General features: G+C 40.8%; 1 protein-coding gene across 1 annotated transcript in view; it reads left to right on the top strand.

Annotated features, from left to right (window-relative positions):
• The first annotated feature begins 17,008 nt into the window (after positions 1-17,008).
• LOC149282169 (guanine nucleotide exchange factor DBS-like) overlaps positions 17,009-18,825 on the top strand; it is a 92,757-nt gene continuing 90,940 nt past the window's right edge. Inside the window, exon 1 of the mRNA XM_089498509.1 lies at positions 17,009-17,153. Coding sequence (XP_089354635.1) covers positions 17,009-17,153 — 145 coding nt within the window. The remainder of the gene's footprint in view (positions 17,154-18,825) is intronic.

The raw sequence follows: 18,825 nt of genomic DNA, 5'->3' as shown, positions 1-18,825 counted from the left end.
AATTAAAAATACATGGGATGGGGTTTAGAAACGGATTAAGTCTTTACATCTGGAAAAACTGGTTGACCAATGGTCCAATGAATCTGTAAATTAGTGGCAAGAAAGCTTTCTCGTTAAAGGATCCCCCTGCTTAACAAAGGCTGATTTTACTTTTTGTACCCTTCGTGACAATGGCCGTTTTAACATTTCTGCGCTGCTCGTGTTTAGCTGTAATTTTCTTCTTTCCCGTTTACTGAACCCACACACATTAGATATTGTTTTTTTCAAGAAGGGCTTTCTTTAGATGACATTGTTTTGATTGTATCATATTATTTACTATTAAAAAAAGTGCAAAATATGGTGAAACATTTAGAAAAAAAATGACTTTCTAACTTTTAGTTGAAAAAACTTTTACTCATCTATAAAAGGTAAAATAGATTCTACTATTTGTCCTGAGTTTAGAAATACCCAATGTTTTTTGCTTTTTTCTGCACGTTATGGAGCAATAAGTACAGGTAGCGTTTTGCTATTTAAAAGCCATTTTTTCCAAATCTGGTAATTCTTCCCCCCATGTGCCATTTCGGGTATCTTTGAAGCCGGCCAATGCAATTTACCCCATCAAGTCATATATTTTTGAAAACTAGACAGCCCAGGGTATTCCAAATGCTAGTATCTTAACCCTTTCCAAGCACTTATTCTACCATCAGCCTTTGTCAAACTTTATGGTAGTAATTTTTTTGCATTTGTTTTTTCACACACATTTTACTTTAGGTATGAATAAACCCAATATGTGTTTAGCAACATCTCCTGAGTACAGCGATACCTCACATGAATGATTTTGCCTGGCTGTTTGGGGGCAAAAGGGCCACATTTGGGGCATGCACATTTTTCAATGTTGAACTTTGGCATTTGGGGATCCACTGCCCATGCCCTATTTGGTACATCTTTGAGCCGGGCCATTTCAGTGTGCCCAACAAAACCATATATTTTTGAAAACTAGACACCACAGGGTATTTTAAATGCTGGTATTTTAACTCTTTGCATGCACACATTTTACCACCAGCATTTTTTCAAAGTTTGCAGTAGTATTTTTGTGTGTGTATTTTTCCCACACACACCTACTTCATGTATGAATTTACAGCTCCTGGTATATGCCGCTGTCGCACGACACCCCAATATGTGTTCAGCAAAAAGGCCACATTTGGTACGTGTGCATTTTTCTAATTGGAAATTAAATGTGTGGCCATCCTCCCCCCCGTGTTAATTGGGACCTTGTTGAACCCGGCCAATTCAATTTACCCCATCAAATCATACATTTTTTAAAAGTAGACACCCCATGGGCATTTAATATGCCAGTATTTTAACTATTTCCATGCGAGAATAATATGCTAATTTTAGGACTTGCTCACAAAAATATATTTTTTATATATATATATATATTTTTATTTATTTTTTGCCTTTTTTTAAAAAAAAATGTAACTTTTTTTTAACTTGAAGGTTCCCCTGATAGTGACATCAGTGGTAAATTATTTTTTACATTTTACTGTTTTTTTACTATTTTTTCTAATTATTATTTTATTTTTAATGTATTTTTACTAATCACACTGTGATTAGAAAGCTGAGCTCCATTGACTTGCATGGTTGAATGCAGTACCTGTATTCAACCTGCAAGTGGAGCCAGAGTTCTCTAGAGGGTCTGGAGACCCTCTAGCAAACTTTTTCGTCTTTATTGGGTTTTTTCCCGGGACGCCGCCATCTTGCTGATGGCGAAGATCACCGGCAGCTGCGGCTGTGACCGCTCTCCTGAGCGGTCACAGCCCATCCAAAGGTAAGTGTTTGGTGTCGCTGGATGCCTCCTGATTGAGGCATTCCAGCGACACCATTTAAGTTTAGAAGGCGATCGTTGATCGCCTCCTAAACGCTTTTAAAACGGGCGTCCGCCGCCATACAAAGTATGGCGGATGTTGACGCCCTGGGGAGGGGCCAGAGATGACCCCTTTGTGCCGATCATGGCGTTGCTGAATGCCTCGAGGTCGAGGCATTACAGCAACGCTGTTTCGGTGCAGAAAGCAAAAATAGATCGCTTTCTGCACCCGTTTAAAGACGTGCCGGTCCTGGCACGTCAATTGTCGTTACCGACTTGAATTTCGGTGACGTGCCCGGACCGGCAATTGTCATCAAGGGGTTAATGTTGTTGCGTTTGCAAATGCAGCCATATGCATTAAAGTGCATATAATGACTGGAGTGTTATAGACGGGGATATCTGGCAAATCCATAGCTGCCAACGTTTCAAAATGTGAAAGAGGGACGCTTTTTAAAAAAAAAAAAAAATGCTTTTGCACTTTACAATGTCGTGCTTACAATGCCACTTAAAACACGCTTTGTTTTTGTCAGCACAATCATGCATATTAAAAATAACCAACACACTGAATTTAATTCTCATGAGGCTCAGCCAGACATACTACTTGCATGATGCTGGCTAAGCGTCATGGGAAGTGCAGTTAACGGTAGATAAAGCTGCAGATGTTAGCTGTGAACTACAATTCCCATGATGCTCAGTCAGCCTGGTGTCCATCATGACTAGGCATCGTGGGAGTTGTAATTCAAAACTGACACCTGTTGCATTATCTGCTGTTAACTACAGTTCACATGAGGCTCAGCCAGACATACTGCTCCCATGATGCTGGTTGAGCATCATGTGAAGTGCAGTCAACCGTAAAGTTGCAGATGCTAGCTGTGAACTACAATTCCCTTTATTTTCAGCCAGCCAGGTGTCCACCATAATGGTGGCTGAGTACCATTGGAAGAGTAATCCACAGCAGCAGAGATTTTTTTTTAATAAACAAAAAAGGCTAATGTTAGCCTCCCTCCCAGGACCCTTACCCTTGACACACACCTGCCCAAAAACACACATATACGCATACAAACTGCCTTTACACACACCTGCCCATACACACATACAAATATACATACACTGCCTTTACACACACCTGTCCATACACACATACACCTGCCCATAAACACACATACACAGATACACTGCCCTTATACCCCTTTCTCCCCATCTCTTACCTCTTCCTCTATCCTGTGGTGGGAGTGCGAGGTCTGCCACATCACTACGTGCCAGCTATTGATGTCATATACCCGCGCTCGGCATCAATTGCCAGCGCAAAGTGATTGGAGAGTAGTAAAGCAAGGTCTGAAGTAACAGATCTCATGCTCCCTAATGATGAGCCGACTAGAGGGAGATTGTGACCTCCCAACTAGTCCTGCAGACTGCAGCTTCTGATCTGGCGACTGTGCGCCCCCTCGCAGCTGCGCCCGAGTTGAGTACTGCTCTCGCCTCACCCTTCCTCCTCCAGACCAAATCAGGACAGTTGGGGGGCATGATGGTGGTATAGTGAGTGTGATTCTATGGCAATATTGCGTGCATGGTGTTAGTATGTGTGTGTGTGGCAATCCCACCAACATTTCAGTTTTCCAAATTGGGCCATCTATGTTAAGGGTATGGGAGAGGCACCCTTAGCTACTATTGCAAGGCGGCTTCATGCAAGAGCTGGCTCAGCCAGATCTGCAGCTTCTCCTAAAGCTAAATATGTTATTTCACAGGTTAACCATGGATATTAAAGTACTAATAAAGTAGTGATTTACCTAATTCTTTTCCACTGATATATTGATGTCAGGTGCGAGATGGAACAAGGACACATTTTATTTACATATTTGGAACTTCAATCATATGTGTGATTGCTACTTGAGAACCCACATGGGAAATGTACTAGCAGAACAAAGTATAAATTATGCATACTGTAGCTGAATATAAATACCTGCATCTCTGCTTATAAGGATACATGGGACACAGGGATCTCATAATTAAGGCTGGCACAGTGGTTAAATACAATGCTGTGTGGAAAAAAAGAAATCAACCGTACAATGCTACCTATTGTTTGACTTTACACAGTAAAATCCTTTCCACTGAGAAAATGCCAGTGGCATATACACTACTGTTCAAAAGTTTGGGGTCACTTTTCACGGAAAACAAGAACATTTCTAGCTGTGTTACATAATTGCCCTTTAAACTTACTGTACACAACAATGCATTGGAACACAGGAGTGATGGGAGTGATAAGGTGGCTCTGTACGCCTATAAAAATATTCCATCAAGAATAAGCCGTTTCCAGCTACAATAGTCATTTAAAACTTTAACAACATCACTGTATTTCTGATCCATTTTATGTTATATTAATCAACAAACTTTGCGTTTTCTTTCAAAAACAAGGACATTTCTCAGAGACCCCAAACTTTTGACTGGTAGTGTATATAGGGAGCAAACTTTTTCTTTACACTACATTATTTTTACAGTTTAATATTTAAAGAAAAAGTAATCTAGATAACATATGTACATCTCTGTTTAATTTCCATCGCTATATCGTAAAGCCTAAATGGAGTTATTTTGCTTTATTTTCTTTTCCTAAAATATAAACATATTAATATTTGAGGATTATTGAAATGGAGATTATAGCTCCGTTTAATTAAAATGTCAGCGTTAAAAATGTGTACATGGGGTTTCAGTATGAAGTTAGAAAAATATCTTACTTTATTCCTGCTGGGATGAGGGAGGGAGTTACTAGAATTTAATTATGTACATTTATTTTGGATTTAATTTTTGCTAGACTTAAGTGAACCTCCTCTGAGTCAGCAAGTGGTAGCCACTGGGTGGAAATTGCAGTTGATCCAGGGAAGGATCTCCATGGTAACTAGTAAGGCTGTCATTTAAAGACATTAAAAACCACATCAAAATTGTTAAAAGATTCTTGCTTTTGTGATAAATGTAAGTTCTTAGTTTAGGGGTTTAATGTGTGTTTTTAGAACAGTAATGTATTTTAAATCACACCTTGTCATTCTTGTCATGTAATGCCCCTCTCTAACCCACGCTGGCACAAATGAGGCACATATGGTGCTGTTGAGTCTACCCCAACAAAACAGGTCAATTGTCTACCATCTATTGTGGATAGACTAAATTACCATTTTTATAATAACATCAAAATGAAAGCTGGTCAAGCGCTAATATGAGTTTTACAAGGGCAAAAAACACTACAACACACACAATACACAGATCTCCACCCACAAAGCATTTACATGGATTTATCAAAGAAAGGATGATTAAAAGTTAAATTCATCGCATAGACCCCAGACTTGTGTCTTGGTCTTGCAACTACTTGGTTGGTACTGAGTGGTTCAGATTATATAGTCAGGCATAAAACCGGTGAAATAATCCTTGTGTGCATCTAGCCATCAGCACTTTCTTATCATGAGAACCAAATTGTGTCTCTTTTTTAACTCTTGAGCATTCATGCCAGCAAATGGCTTAGTTTGTTGCAAAAAAACCTCCTTTTAATGTTGGTCCTACATCAAAGTACCCCAAGTTTGGAGAGTCCTATCTAATGTTTCATGGCAATGTTGCTTACCACGGAGCTGAATCAGTGGGACTGCACTGCATTTTAACCCCCTGAGACTTTCAAACAGCCTTCTTTGGACAATGAGGCAACTGTGTGGCATAAAAAATGACCGTATTGGGTCGGATATATGCCGTACCTGAATATAGGCCACACCCTAAAAGTTAGGTGCTTTTTTTAATGAAAAAAGTTTCTGCCCCCCCCCTGAGATATGCTGCCACTCTATCCCCCCTCGATATATGCTGCCACTCTATCCCCCCCCCGAGATATGCTGCCACTCTACCCTCCCGAGATATGCTGCCACTCTACCCCCCCGAGATATGCTGCCACTCTGTCCCCAAGATGCCCCCCCCCCCCACCAGACTTACCGGTGCAGACTCCACGGGGTCTTGGGGGACATCTACACGTAACATTTATTCAACTTCCGGTGCCAGCACTTCCGCCGTGGGAAGTACCGGCGAGGAAGATTGTTCGCGCAGACGTTCACTGCAGCGGCAATGCGAGCAGAAACAACCTCCGCTGCCAGGACGTCTGCAAGATGTGCTTTAAAAATCTCCCTTCCCGGGACCCCCCCCCCGTGGGAATTCCCGGCAAGGGAGATTGTTAAAGCACATCGTGCAGACGTGCCGGCAGCGGAGGTTGTTTATGCTCGCATCGCCGCTGCCGGTTAACGTCTGCGCGATGCGCTTAGACAATCTCCTGTGCCGGCACTCCCCCTGTGGGAAGTGCTGGCAGGGGAGGCTGTCTGAGCACATCCGAGGGTAGGATACAGGTCCCCTGCACCGCTGCGGGGGATCTGTATCCTAATCCCGGGACTGCATGTCCCGGGCGTCGGTCGCTAGACCCCGAATATAGGCCGCACCCCCACTTTAAAAACTTAAAGTGGGGGAAAAAAGTGCGGCCTATATTCGAGCCAATACGGTATATAGGACACGCCAAACTTTGACATAGTGGCGGGCTAAGCAATATAGGGCTATGTACACTCACTGGCCACTTTATTAGGTACATCTGTTCAATTGCTTGTTAACACAAATAGGTAATCAGCCAATCATATGGCAGCAGCTGAATGCATTTAGGCATGTACACGTGGTCAAGACAACTTGCTGAAGTTCAAACCGAGCATCAGAATGGGGAAGAAAGGGGATTTATGTGACTTTGAACGTGGCATGGTTGTTGGTGCCGGGCAGCTGGTCTGAGTATTTCAGAAACTGCTGATCTACTGGGATTTTCACGCACAACCAACTCTAGGGTTTACAGAGAATTGTCTGAAAAAGAGAAAATATCCAGTGAGCATCAGTTGTGTGGACGAAAATGCCTTGTTGATGTCAGCGGTCAGAAGAGAATTGGCAGACTGGTTTGAGATGACAGAAAGGCAACAATAACTCAAATAACCACCCGTTACAACCAAGGTATGCAGAATACTATCTCTGAACGCACAACGGGTTGAACCTTGAAGCAGATGGGCTACAGCAGAAGCGGACGACACCAGGTGCCACTCCTGTCGGCTAAGGCTAACAGGAAACTGAGGCTACAATTCGGGCCCCTTAGTATTAATTGAATGTTTCCAACACCTTTTAAAAAGTATGCCATGAAGAATGAAGGCAAAAGGGGGTCCAACCTGGTACTAGCAAGGTGTATCTCATAAAGTGGCCAGTGAGTGTATATGTGTGACGGAATCCCAGTATTTATACCTTAGGTAGGTGGTATTCGCTGGCTATGCGCTGAATTCTTGCTTTGTTTTGTGCACTTATTAGTCATTATTATTCTAGCAAATAACTCAAGAGATTTCCCAATTATGATATATATATATATATATATATATAATTTTTTTTTTCTCTTTTCTTTTTGATTTTTCTTAGTGTCCCATACTAGCCAGGTAATGATTATAGGGTTACTGTTTTCTGCATGCAGCATCCCAAGCTTTCAAGTTAATTTCCTTGGTTAAAGGCGATTAAATTGCTCGCTTAGAACAGAGCTGTTATTGTAGGTAAAGTTTACATAAACATATAATTTAAGTTTAAGGATATAATTCCAATAAATGCACCTATGACATGATTTATCTTTGAATGCTTGTTACTCAATTAAGTGTGTCAAGTTGAGATTCCCATTCTCATGAGGATGAGTAATTTGGTTAAGTCATCTGATAAGACGGTGCATACATACAGTGCAGTCTTTTTGCAGGGCAAATGGGGCAGCTGCCCAGGGCCTAGCCATTCCTGGGGGACCATAGCAGCTGCCCCTTAAGCCCCCCTAAGCTTACGTCTGTGCTGCTAGCACACCTCTCCTGTACCACACAGTCACGATACATCAATTTACATTACGTTGCATGACCCCGATACGTTCCTACTTCTCTTGGGCATGGTTGCTTGCATAGTGTGCAAGTGCCACAGAGAAACCTGCAGGTGCGGTAAGGTGGGATGGGAAGGAGTATGTGTGAATGAGTATGTGTGCATGAGTGTGTATCTATGTATGCATAATCGCATGATAGCATAGATGTGTAAGTGAGGGGGCAAAGATAAAACAGAAAAGCTGTTTGGGGCAAAGATGGCACAGACAGGCTATTTGGGGGACAAATATTGCACAGACAAGCTGTTTGAGGACAAAGATTTCACAGACCTGCTGTTTTGGCACAAATATGGCAGAGGCAAATGCTTGCTCTGGAGACAGTATTAAAAGCAGCCCTGCATATAGATATTTATAGAGTCTTAGGGTCAGCTCATTTTCCTAGGTATGCATACAGTCATCCTACTTACACCTTTCAACACATGAAGTATTTGGGATAGGGTGATACAAATAAAAACCACTTTGTCTTAAAAAACATTTTTAACATTTACAATGCAATATTTGACTAGAAATACATATAATCAGACAATGTTGTAGACAATGAAGAGCACAGGAGTCAGTATGGCCAGATTGTACCAGCAGATAATGGATTGTATGATTTCCAGCTTTTCACTTCATTTGTTTACCATCTGGGCCCATGGCTAATGTAGGAAGGCGCCATTATTAACACAGCAATCTAGTAGCTCTGGAGGATGGACAGGCCCCCAGGGTGCAGACCCTGATGATGTGTAACCACAAGCAGCAGCTGCTCTCAACCTCAACAAACCCTTTCATTGCCAGAAGAAAAGCACCACACTTAGCAGGCATATCAAGGTCTTTGTATTGAATGGAGTGGGACAGCTAGAGCGCATGTTGGATCTTACACCCAGGCCTCTACAGTCTACAGCATGAATAGTGTTTTAGTCATCCGCAAATGCTTGTCATTGAAAATGTATGATTCATCAACAATGTCATCAACAAAGGCATGTCTCACAGTAATCATTGCCTGTTTATCAGCACATCCTGCACATATTTATTACTGTTCATTTATCTATGCTTACTTATTTAAGGTACATATATGCATCATGCAATATATCACAAGCTGACATAACAATTTTCCATACAGTGTCTATCAATGTTCTCTATTCTAGTTCACTCTACACTAACATAACCAACTTACATTCCTCTCCCAGGCAGCCAAATCACTCCAGGTAACTTAAAGATATCCTATGGCTGCCAGGTGTCCACTTTGGATATGTGCTGTCAATCATTTGGTAATTATGTATAGTAAAGATGTTACTGTATATAATACATATGTTACTCGGATAGGCAGGCAGTAAATGACAGCACGTCCTATCCGTAGGTATAGGGAGGGTTCTTGCTCACATGTATTTGCTCGCTCCAGTCCTGAGGCTCCAGAAGTCCAGGTTTTCCTGTGTGTCACATGCCTTTGTGTGCCGTGGAGGCAGGTACCGAGCCTGCAGTGATGACTAGCCGAATGGCTCGGTGAGGGGAAGCAGGAACACCCGCAAAGCTCTGGTCCCCGGTGCCCGTCTGGATGTAACATGCGAGTCACCCGTTTGGGGGTCCGTGGGTTGTGTGTGGATGCTGTGTGTTGCCTAGTGACAGGTGGAGAGAAGGCTTCTCTCGCAGAGCTGGGAGTGGCACTGCCTGGCTTTGTATCGCACTAGCCGGCAGATTGCAGGCGCACAGTCCGGAGGGGAAAGAGCACCATCATCTTATGGGAAATGCTTTTTTGGCTGAAAGAAGAAGAGATGTCGCATCAGGAGTTAACGGAGAGATTATCCTCAGTCATCACGCATGTTGGTAAGGAGTGATGGGCGATGGAGGGTGGGTGGCTAAAGGGCTTTTATGCATCCCTCATTGCATCTATATAATGCTTTATATATATATTTATGTGTGTGTGTATTTTTATATATATATATATATGTATGTATGTATAGGCGTGGTGTGTGTGATGATTACAAAATACACGGTTGCCCCATTGCTGCAGCGAAAGGCTATATCTTTGTGAATTGCATTGTATATTTAAGGTATGGGTGGGTAACTGTTTCAGTATAATTGCTGATGGTATCCTAGCTGGTCTATTCTTTCACATTGAATTTTTCATGGTGTGTGGCAGGACTGGCAGCAGTGCGCTGGTCTCTTGGTAGTGGAAGGACTCCTTTCTATGCAGTTACACCTGCCTATGCGCATAAAGAGGATCCAGCATGTCTTCTAGTAATCTGCCATCAGGGCGTTTAAATAATGCATAGATCCACAAATAAATTCGGTATATCATGGTGTAGATATACACAGAGATCCGCTGCGCCATTGCATTTGAGATACCCAGAAACCTACATACTGCAGTGTATCTGGATGATTTATTTAATCAAAGTGTCTTTCCATTACATCTGCACCCTGGTGGACTTGTGACTTCTGCCTTTGCTCCTGCGCATGATCTGAAATATTATAGCCTCATGTTGTATTGAGTGACAAATATAATTCAACCTGTTTTCGCAATTTAAAGCATATTATGTTCCTATTATTTTATTTAGGGTTATGCTGTTTGATGCTTCTGAACAATTGTTTTGCTACCTTGACCTTCGTAACATTTTTCTATTATTTTTTTTTACATTTCTGTTAAAATCCAGGACAATTAATGTTATGCATAATACACACCATATTAAAAAAATCCACTTTTATGATGTTATTTCACATACACACATATACAACATTGTCTAGATAAAACATATTATCTGTTATTGGTTGTTGATGATTTCATTTATTTTACTATAAATTACATCATCTTTTTCATGACATAATTTTACCTAAAATAAACATATATAACAGTGCGCTGAGATTTTATAATATGACGCGTTACATATAAACAATTTTATGCTGTTAATATCCATCGCCTTTTACCGCATAAAATACTTGCCTATGATTTTGTAAAAACATTATTGTTTCTTAAATGTAGATAATTTCATGTGGTGCTACAACCAGTTGTTGTAACAGCAAGCACCTTCTAGGCCTATAAAGTTGTAAAGCCCCTTGTTACCTTCTTTTACCCCCAAGTGTGTTGCTTTATGGGGGAAGGTGGTAAAAAGAAGTTACCGGAGTTCCCAGATTCCATATCGGTAGGGGACCTTCACCTCAATCTCTGGAATTTGGGTCAGAAGGTATAGGGCTATTAATATTCATCCCCTCTATATGAAGCAGCCAGGGGACTATACTACTCCTAGCAACAGTAAGGTTATGGCAGTCATTAACTATATTTCCTATAAAGGTTGGTGTTTCACATGACTTTTTGACACTTTTCATGCAAACTGCCCACAAAACAGGCAAAGTAATAATTACAATCACAATTTTTTTTTGTATATTCTGCTCAGACATATGGATGGCCCAACTATGGAATGTACCGGTATTACAATTCCCATCACCCTTGGCCAGTTAGTAAAGGGAAAGCACATCTATGTTGAAATGACTATAAATCACATAAAGGTTGTCTTAATGATTTTAATGATGCTCATGGCCATCATTTACCAACATGAAGTCCCTTTAGCGACCAATGATTGGGACATTCCATGGGTTTCTATGGCGATAAGACCACTTTTTTTTAAAATTAGAGTCATGTATTATACATTTGAGAATTTTAATAATACATGTTTGCAGGGTTATTCAGCTTTCTACAGAATTTGGTGTACGTTAATGAACGCCTGGCAGTCACACAATGGCGATGGACTATTGTAGAGGTTTGCACATCTTGGCATCAAAAGAAATTGAAACTGTGCATCCACCTGATAAAAGATTAGGGAAGCGTTGGCAGGTCATATGCTGTGTATTGCAACTCCCAATATGCTATCATAGCAAGCAAACCCCATTCACTGTTTTAATAGTGAATTTGCGTTAATTTCAATTATTGATCGGTCTGTTATTTGTAAGCATTACAAGACAGAATTGATTAAATTTTTATAGTACTTGCTTCCGTATACAACAATTACTCCGACTGAAAGTGTTTATTGACTGAAGCCAAGCTGTGGCACAGGCAGGAGATGTCTTCTACATTGTAGTTTTCAGTAACAGTATGTATAGAATATTTGAAATAATGTAAAGAAAACCTGATTGGTTGCCTGGAAATGTATTGCAAAGCGAATTATAGTCTCAAACATTTGTTCTGTAACTAGTGAGGTCTATAATGTATTCGTTTTAGATTTTTTCCCCTTGAAATGGCACATTTAAGACTTATATGCTGTATGAGCCAAAAGGCTCGAGACCAGGTGTGTTTCTCCAAGGTTGTTGGGATAAATTCCATCTTATTCCAGTGAACAATCATCTACACTGGATCAGTAAAAGGTTCCTAGGAGTAAAAACATAAATCAAGTGTATTGCTTCTATAGCAATTCATAAAGTGGAATTTGTCCCTGTGTTTTAGCTGTCAGGCTAGGCAAAAGAACACTGTCATCATGACTGGTACCCAAGGCTTCTTCCACAAAGTGACAACTCACTGCCCTTATTCTTCACTCTTCTTTTGGTGTTAAATATGGTGGTATAGCATTCAGCTTAAGCAGCAACCTGTAAATTTTCACCCCCTGTATTTTTTAATTAATCATTTTACTTGTTATAACCGATATTACAGGTAATTTTCACTTATAAATAATCCAATGCTTGCACTCCAGTCTCCAGTCTTCAGTTGCTCCACGTTTCATGGGTAATTTGTGAGTTGTATGGCATTATAGGTGGCATATGTAGAAAGTGTTATATGTGCTCTAGTGTTCCCATTAAAGTCAGGGAACAGATAGAGGTTACTAGAAAGATGCAAAGGAATTATTTTGATGCATAGAATGTACATGTAATTAGATTATGTAATTATGCTATCAAATACATATTAGTCATCCAAGAACGTAAATTTATAGTAGATTTATAGTTTTCTTAAATATCACCATACAAAAAAAGTAATTCCCACATACTCTATTGCGTTCCTCAAATATGCGGTGACCGTGTAGCATTTATAATGCAATGACATCATCAAGCAGGAAGTTATGGTTTTGTACAGTACATAGAATTGGATCATTCATGGAGCAAGGATATGTCTGGCGCAGGCAGAATGTGATGACCAGTTGTTATTAATATGAGTATTTATAGAGACACACTGCCTTGCAGTGCTCTGGCTAGCAGGTCAGGGAAATCTTATAAATTTCCCGCGGCCATCTGTGGAACTGGATTAAAAAAAAAATCTTTGGTAATTATGCCTATGTATCTTCTAAAGCCTTTTATCACCGCAAAATCGGTAGTCATGGTTACAGAGTAGAATTTTCTGAACACAAGATGTGAAAGTGCACCCATTTTCCTTTCTACTAGACAAGAAATCATTTATCAGTAAATAGTTAGTGTAAGATTTTTTAAATCACTTATGGAGGGGTGTAGTGGACACACATTGTGCTACGAGTTGTTACAGGCTTGAAACATTGTTTCTAGAGTGTGTGTGTGTCCTTGTGTGTACAAGGTTAACCATAGGGCTCTTGATTAACTTCACCCAATGCTGGCCAATACCTTGTTACACCATTTGATCTGAAAGAGCCATTTATTCTTAGCAATATGAATCCATCTGCAGAGGATCAGGAGTATAATTAAGAATCTCAAAAGGCAGCTGCTGCATGACATCAGGTTGTAGGGTTTAATTAAGAGACCTGACATTTCACGCACCATTAATGTCTAGCCGCGTGACCCACATCAAAGTAGAATAGAATTTGACTGAGAGTTAATCCGTCTGAAATGCTGCGATAAACCAACCACGGATTTGCCTTTATCCAAACTATTTATACAGCAAGGAGCACCTGCTCTCTATGGCACTTTTCCTTTAACAGTGTAGAATAGATTCCGTGAGCGCCTACATAGAAAACAAGAAAGGAAATCATTTAGATTAAAATGTACATAAAGTATCAGTTACAGTGGACAAGAATACAAATTATAAGATTAAAAACACTGACCAAACAATCTAAAAACAGAAAGCAGAAAAGGGTGAAAAAGTTGTTAATGTGTGACATACAACAGCGTAGAAGTATCAATATTAGGAATCAAAAGGATGCTGCAGCCATCATATGCACTTTAATGCATATGAGAGTTGTGTGGTCCCTTTAACTTGTTAAGGTGTCCCCCATATACATTTGCATTTTCTCCAGCCCCCCCAACTCTTTTCTGTTCACGAGATGTGTTTAGCCCAACATACCTCTCTGCGCATGAGATTCCGTCCATCAGCCCGCTCTAGCGCTGGGACATCAGTGGTGTAAGGCTTAGGGATGTTCCGATTCGGCCTCAATGAATGAGGCTTATGTCCTGGCTGTTAACTGCCCCAGCTAATTCATGACCATTGACAGCTACGGTTATAGCAGTATAACAAACAACTTTGCATTTAGTGCACCACTTCCCCTATTTTCTTATGCCCTGACCACACCATTCTTTGTCCCTGTGTGTTTGGCTGGCATGTAAATCCAAGTGAATTGACATCTCATTTTGTAGTGTTGTCTGTTATGGGAGGTAAAGGGAAAATAGACAAGGTGTATGCAGAAATCTCAGCACTAAAGCTACTCCCCATTTATGTTGCTTGGGCAATGCACAAAAGTCATTGGAGATGTCCGATGTTCATTGACCTTTTTAAGAGACATACACCAATTTCACATGTTGCTGTTTTAACCTGCGGATTGGCATTTAAAGACAGCTATCTCAATTAGATTAGAAAATATAAGGTACTGAATAATTTTGCCAAGCTCTGTATTATAACTCGTTATAAAGCAGCCTGATATATTTAATACACACAAGTTAAGATATTTCTTCTGCTTCTGGCTCATTCATTTATCTTTTATGTGTGCTCTTTGCTGAGTGTAATGTATGTATGTAAATACTAGGGTGACCACATTTTCATTCTGCCATTCAGGGACACACTATGAAGAGATTACACACAGGCATATATATATATATATATATATATATATATATATATATATATATATATATATATAAAACCCCTGGGGGAAGTCTTAGGTAGCAGCGGAGGTTGTCTGCGCCGGCTGGGTTCGCCGACTGCCCCCGCTTGACACCAGGGAGTCTGGAGCACTAGGGATAAGTCTAGGGATGCATCGGTAAGTCGGGGGGGGGGGGTATAAGGCATATGAGGCGGGCTACAAGACTGGATCCTGCTCTCTGGCAGCCAGTGGACGTCTGTACAATGTGTGCAGACAACCTCTGCTGCTGCTGGTCGGTACTTCTGCCAGGGCTTCTATGGTGGAGCACCTGAAGGTCAAGTCACACTGGCACTCTTTCATAGAAGCCCCGGCTGAAGTGCTGGCAGCAGCAGAGGTTGTCTGCACGCATTGCACTGACGTCCACTGGCTGCCAGAGAGGAGGACCCAGGTCCCCTGTAGCGCTGCGGGGGATCTGGATCTTAGTCTTGTAGTCAGACCTCTATTTGAGGTTTGATTATAAGACGACCCAAATACATTGTCCCAGGATGAGAAGTCTGAGTAAAGGAGCTCTCAGCCAATCAGGAGAGACTTCTCACCTCTCTTGATTGCCTGAGAATTGAGAATTGTATTGAGAGCAATTCAATAAATTGTCCTGCCTCCATAAATATAATCTACAGGAATTGTGCATTTGGCAAATGAATACAAATGAATGGCAAATGAATACAGTTAATTGCAGGGTGCTTTCGCATGGACAAGGCAGTGCACGATGATTGCAAGATGAGTCAAGCTTTTACAATACCTTGTCTTGTGACCTTCAATTTCGATGTATTTATAGCAGTAGTAATAGTTTCAGTTAAGGTGCAAATCGTAGTTCAATACAGTTCTCTGTAGCAATACATCTGTTTGTTTTGGGTAGATCCCAGCAGATATCTTTGTGGGGTCTGAGCCCTTGAGTATTTACAGTATTTTTGAGATTTGACATATTAAAACCAAAGATGATTTGTTATGAAGCTCAGGACCTGAAGTGTGGCAGTCATCTTGGGTGTTCCTGACACTGCTACTACATAAAATGTGGACCATTATATTTACAGAAGATGTTCACCCTACATCCTTTTCCTAGAGACCCGCTCCTCCTCAACTGCTATTGCAACAAGCAAGACACATCACAAGAAAAAATGAGGTGGCCATTCACCTTATGTACCAGGTGCACAGCTCTAGAACACCTTCCACCACCCATCAGGGCTACAGAAGACCACTCTATATTCATTTGGCTCTTCGGCAAGGCATTCCCAACCATCACCCCCCAATCTCTCTTACCTTTTATAGACACCCCCCATTACTTTCCCTTTTCTGGCATAGAAGCGGGGTTTGCCACGCAAAGTATAGCATTCATTGAGGTCTTCAGACTTACTGTCTAGTAGACTCTGCTTTTGTCAACATTGTTTTGGTATTTGGTGCCTCAGAACCTCGGTTTCATTTTTTAAACTCTCCTTATTCTTGTTCTTATGTCACATGATAATTAAGTGCTCCCGGAAAAAAATCTGAATGAGGCAAAATGTTACATGATAAAAAAGTATAGGTAAAGTATAGGTGTTCACCACAAGTGGTAAATCCAGCAGAGTAAATTGAACAGCACCTGTAAGTCGTACTGGCTTTCCGTAAGGGTCTTAATCGCTTTTCAACCACATGGGGGGAAAACAATAAAACTATTTCCCCCTCCCATAATCTTACCCCGTACAGCAATATTTAAAGGCTAAATAATAATATAAATATAATATAATTGGGTAGTTCCTTAGTAATTAGCATTTTACAGGTTGCTGAACTGTATAGGTGTATTTGCTTGTCACCTTTCATGTGTATATTTGCAAAACACAGGAAGGATCGGCATGATGTCATACACGTGTCTCGTGTATTTACCGGTACTTTTATCCTGTGTTTCCACCAGTCCTAATAGTACAAGTCTGGTTGTATCGATTGTTTCTTTTCTCTTCGGTTTATTCTTAATGTATATATAAATGGCCTGTAATTTTTGATCCCAGGTTATTTCGATGCTAGTTTTTAACCTATCTCAGGGACTTGTTGAGGTTTTACAGCCAGTGACTTCACGTGTGCAGATCAGCCCACCGTTAAAATAAGTAATGGCATCTCAGGAGATCCTGGCACTAATAGGGTATTAACCAATTGCATCAGTGATCTGCCTGTAAAGAAAACATCCTCCAGGAGTCTTAAGAAGGATAAGTGCGTGGCCTGCAAATAAGGCTGTGTGTGTGACAGTGTCTTACTTCTCTACTAATGGCGTCCTGGTGTTCAAGATGTGGTCAGCAGATGCCAAGCGATTTAAAACTATTTACCCTCGTACGAATAACAGAAGGGGAAATGGCATCATATCACCGCTTCCTTGGAAAGTGCCTTAATCTACGGAATGCTGCAAATAAATGTATGTACAGACACACGTATATGCAGGCTTAATATAAAATACATTATTCAGATTTACTGAAATATCAAATATTACAATGGGTGAAGGGCTATTATAAAATGTATAAAATGTATGCGTTACCCTTAAGGGAATAATGATAGATAGATAGATAGATAAATTAGGTTAGGTTTTTTTGTTAATCTTCCCCCTATCTACCACTCTTTTAAGAATAGATGTCTTTGCTGTGAGTGCCCTAAAATCCTTGCCTTTCACTCCCCATGTTTTTCTCTATTCGCCTATTTTAATGAATATTTCACGCATTTTCTGGTGTAGTGTTGAGTCATACATCCACACTCTCCAGGTCTGTGCGAAGCAGAAAGCTGAGACATGATGTCATATCCCACGCTGATGAGGAGCAGGAGCGCTACTTGCCCCTTCCTATTGGAGCCCCACAGGAACCCGACAAATCATGACGGCAGCCCTACATGTCAGCTCCAGACCCTAAAAGCTTACTGAAGACACAATGAGATTGAAGTGAAAACTCTGGGGCTCATGATAAAAACCTGAGAGTTTCCAAGTATGTAAACATAGAGTGAGGACCCAAAACACTTTGTCAACGTATAAAACAAATATTTTGAGGGCCATCCCAGTACAATACCAGTGTATAGGACAGGGAATGCCTGCCACACCAGTTGCAGTAGAATGCAACCCTCATTCCCCAGCTAGCTTACTAGGATTTATAGTTCACAGAGAGACTTTGCCTGTCTCTGCCAACAGGGTTAAACAAGACTTTGACTGCAAAGCTCTTAAAATATTTGTGTCAGCCAAATTCTCTCCATGTTCAGCTACTCGGTGGCAGATGGAAACTGTGGCAGCACACAGCTGGAAATGCAGTGTGTGGCTTGGTCAAAGTTCCAATGCTGCGCCCATCTGCTCTGAATTTTCTTTTGCGTCAGAGTCTGTGCCAAACAAACTTAGGAACTCGGCAAAGAGCCTAACAGAGCTCTCGTCCCTGCTTGCTGTGGTCTTCTGGCCACAAAGTGCCTGAAGGATCCAAGCAGACCCACAGCCATGTGCGAGCATTTCCTGGATAAGCTCATTATTAAAGATGGGATTTCGGGGCAGTAGAAAGCACTTTGCTGTCTGCCATTTGGCTGTTGAGAATCCTGAAGGAGTTTTGGACGTTTCAGATGCAAACAGGTCTGTGATTTTACTTTCCTCCATTCTTCGTTTTACAATCACCAGAAGATGTTGTGCAAATAGAAAGGAGCTTTGGGCAGGGAAAAGGATGGCGAAGGGGATTTTACGTTTTTACAACAACAAAAAACTATTTTGTATCATTGTATCATAATATTGGTTTATGTAGGACTGTAAAAGGTATGATGTTGCCACCTTTAGGTTTAGGGGAATGCTTGTTTAATGAAGCTACACATGCCACAATGTCCACCTATACTGTGAAAAACGCTGGTGCAATAATAAAATTGTGTAACAGGGTAAAGAATTTTCACACGTCATATACACTACGTAGATCATGAGAGAAGTCAGTCGTACGTTAATAGAGATCAGACTGAAAAATAAAAAGCATTTAGAGATTAGGGAAGCGAAATGCTTTTTGAGAATGAAGTAAATGGCTTAAAATGAAAAGCATTGAAATGGAAAAAATGACTTTAAAGCATTCATGTTCCAGCAGTGG

This window comes from Sceloporus occidentalis, unplaced genomic scaffold (assembly GCF_023333645.1).
Source record: "Sceloporus occidentalis isolate IW3139 unplaced genomic scaffold, rSceOcc1.0.p SCAF_121, whole genome shotgun sequence".
In the NCBI taxonomy this organism is placed as follows: domain Eukaryota; kingdom Metazoa; phylum Chordata; class Lepidosauria; order Squamata; family Phrynosomatidae; genus Sceloporus; species Sceloporus occidentalis.
This window is presented reverse-complemented; position numbering and strand designations above follow the sequence as displayed.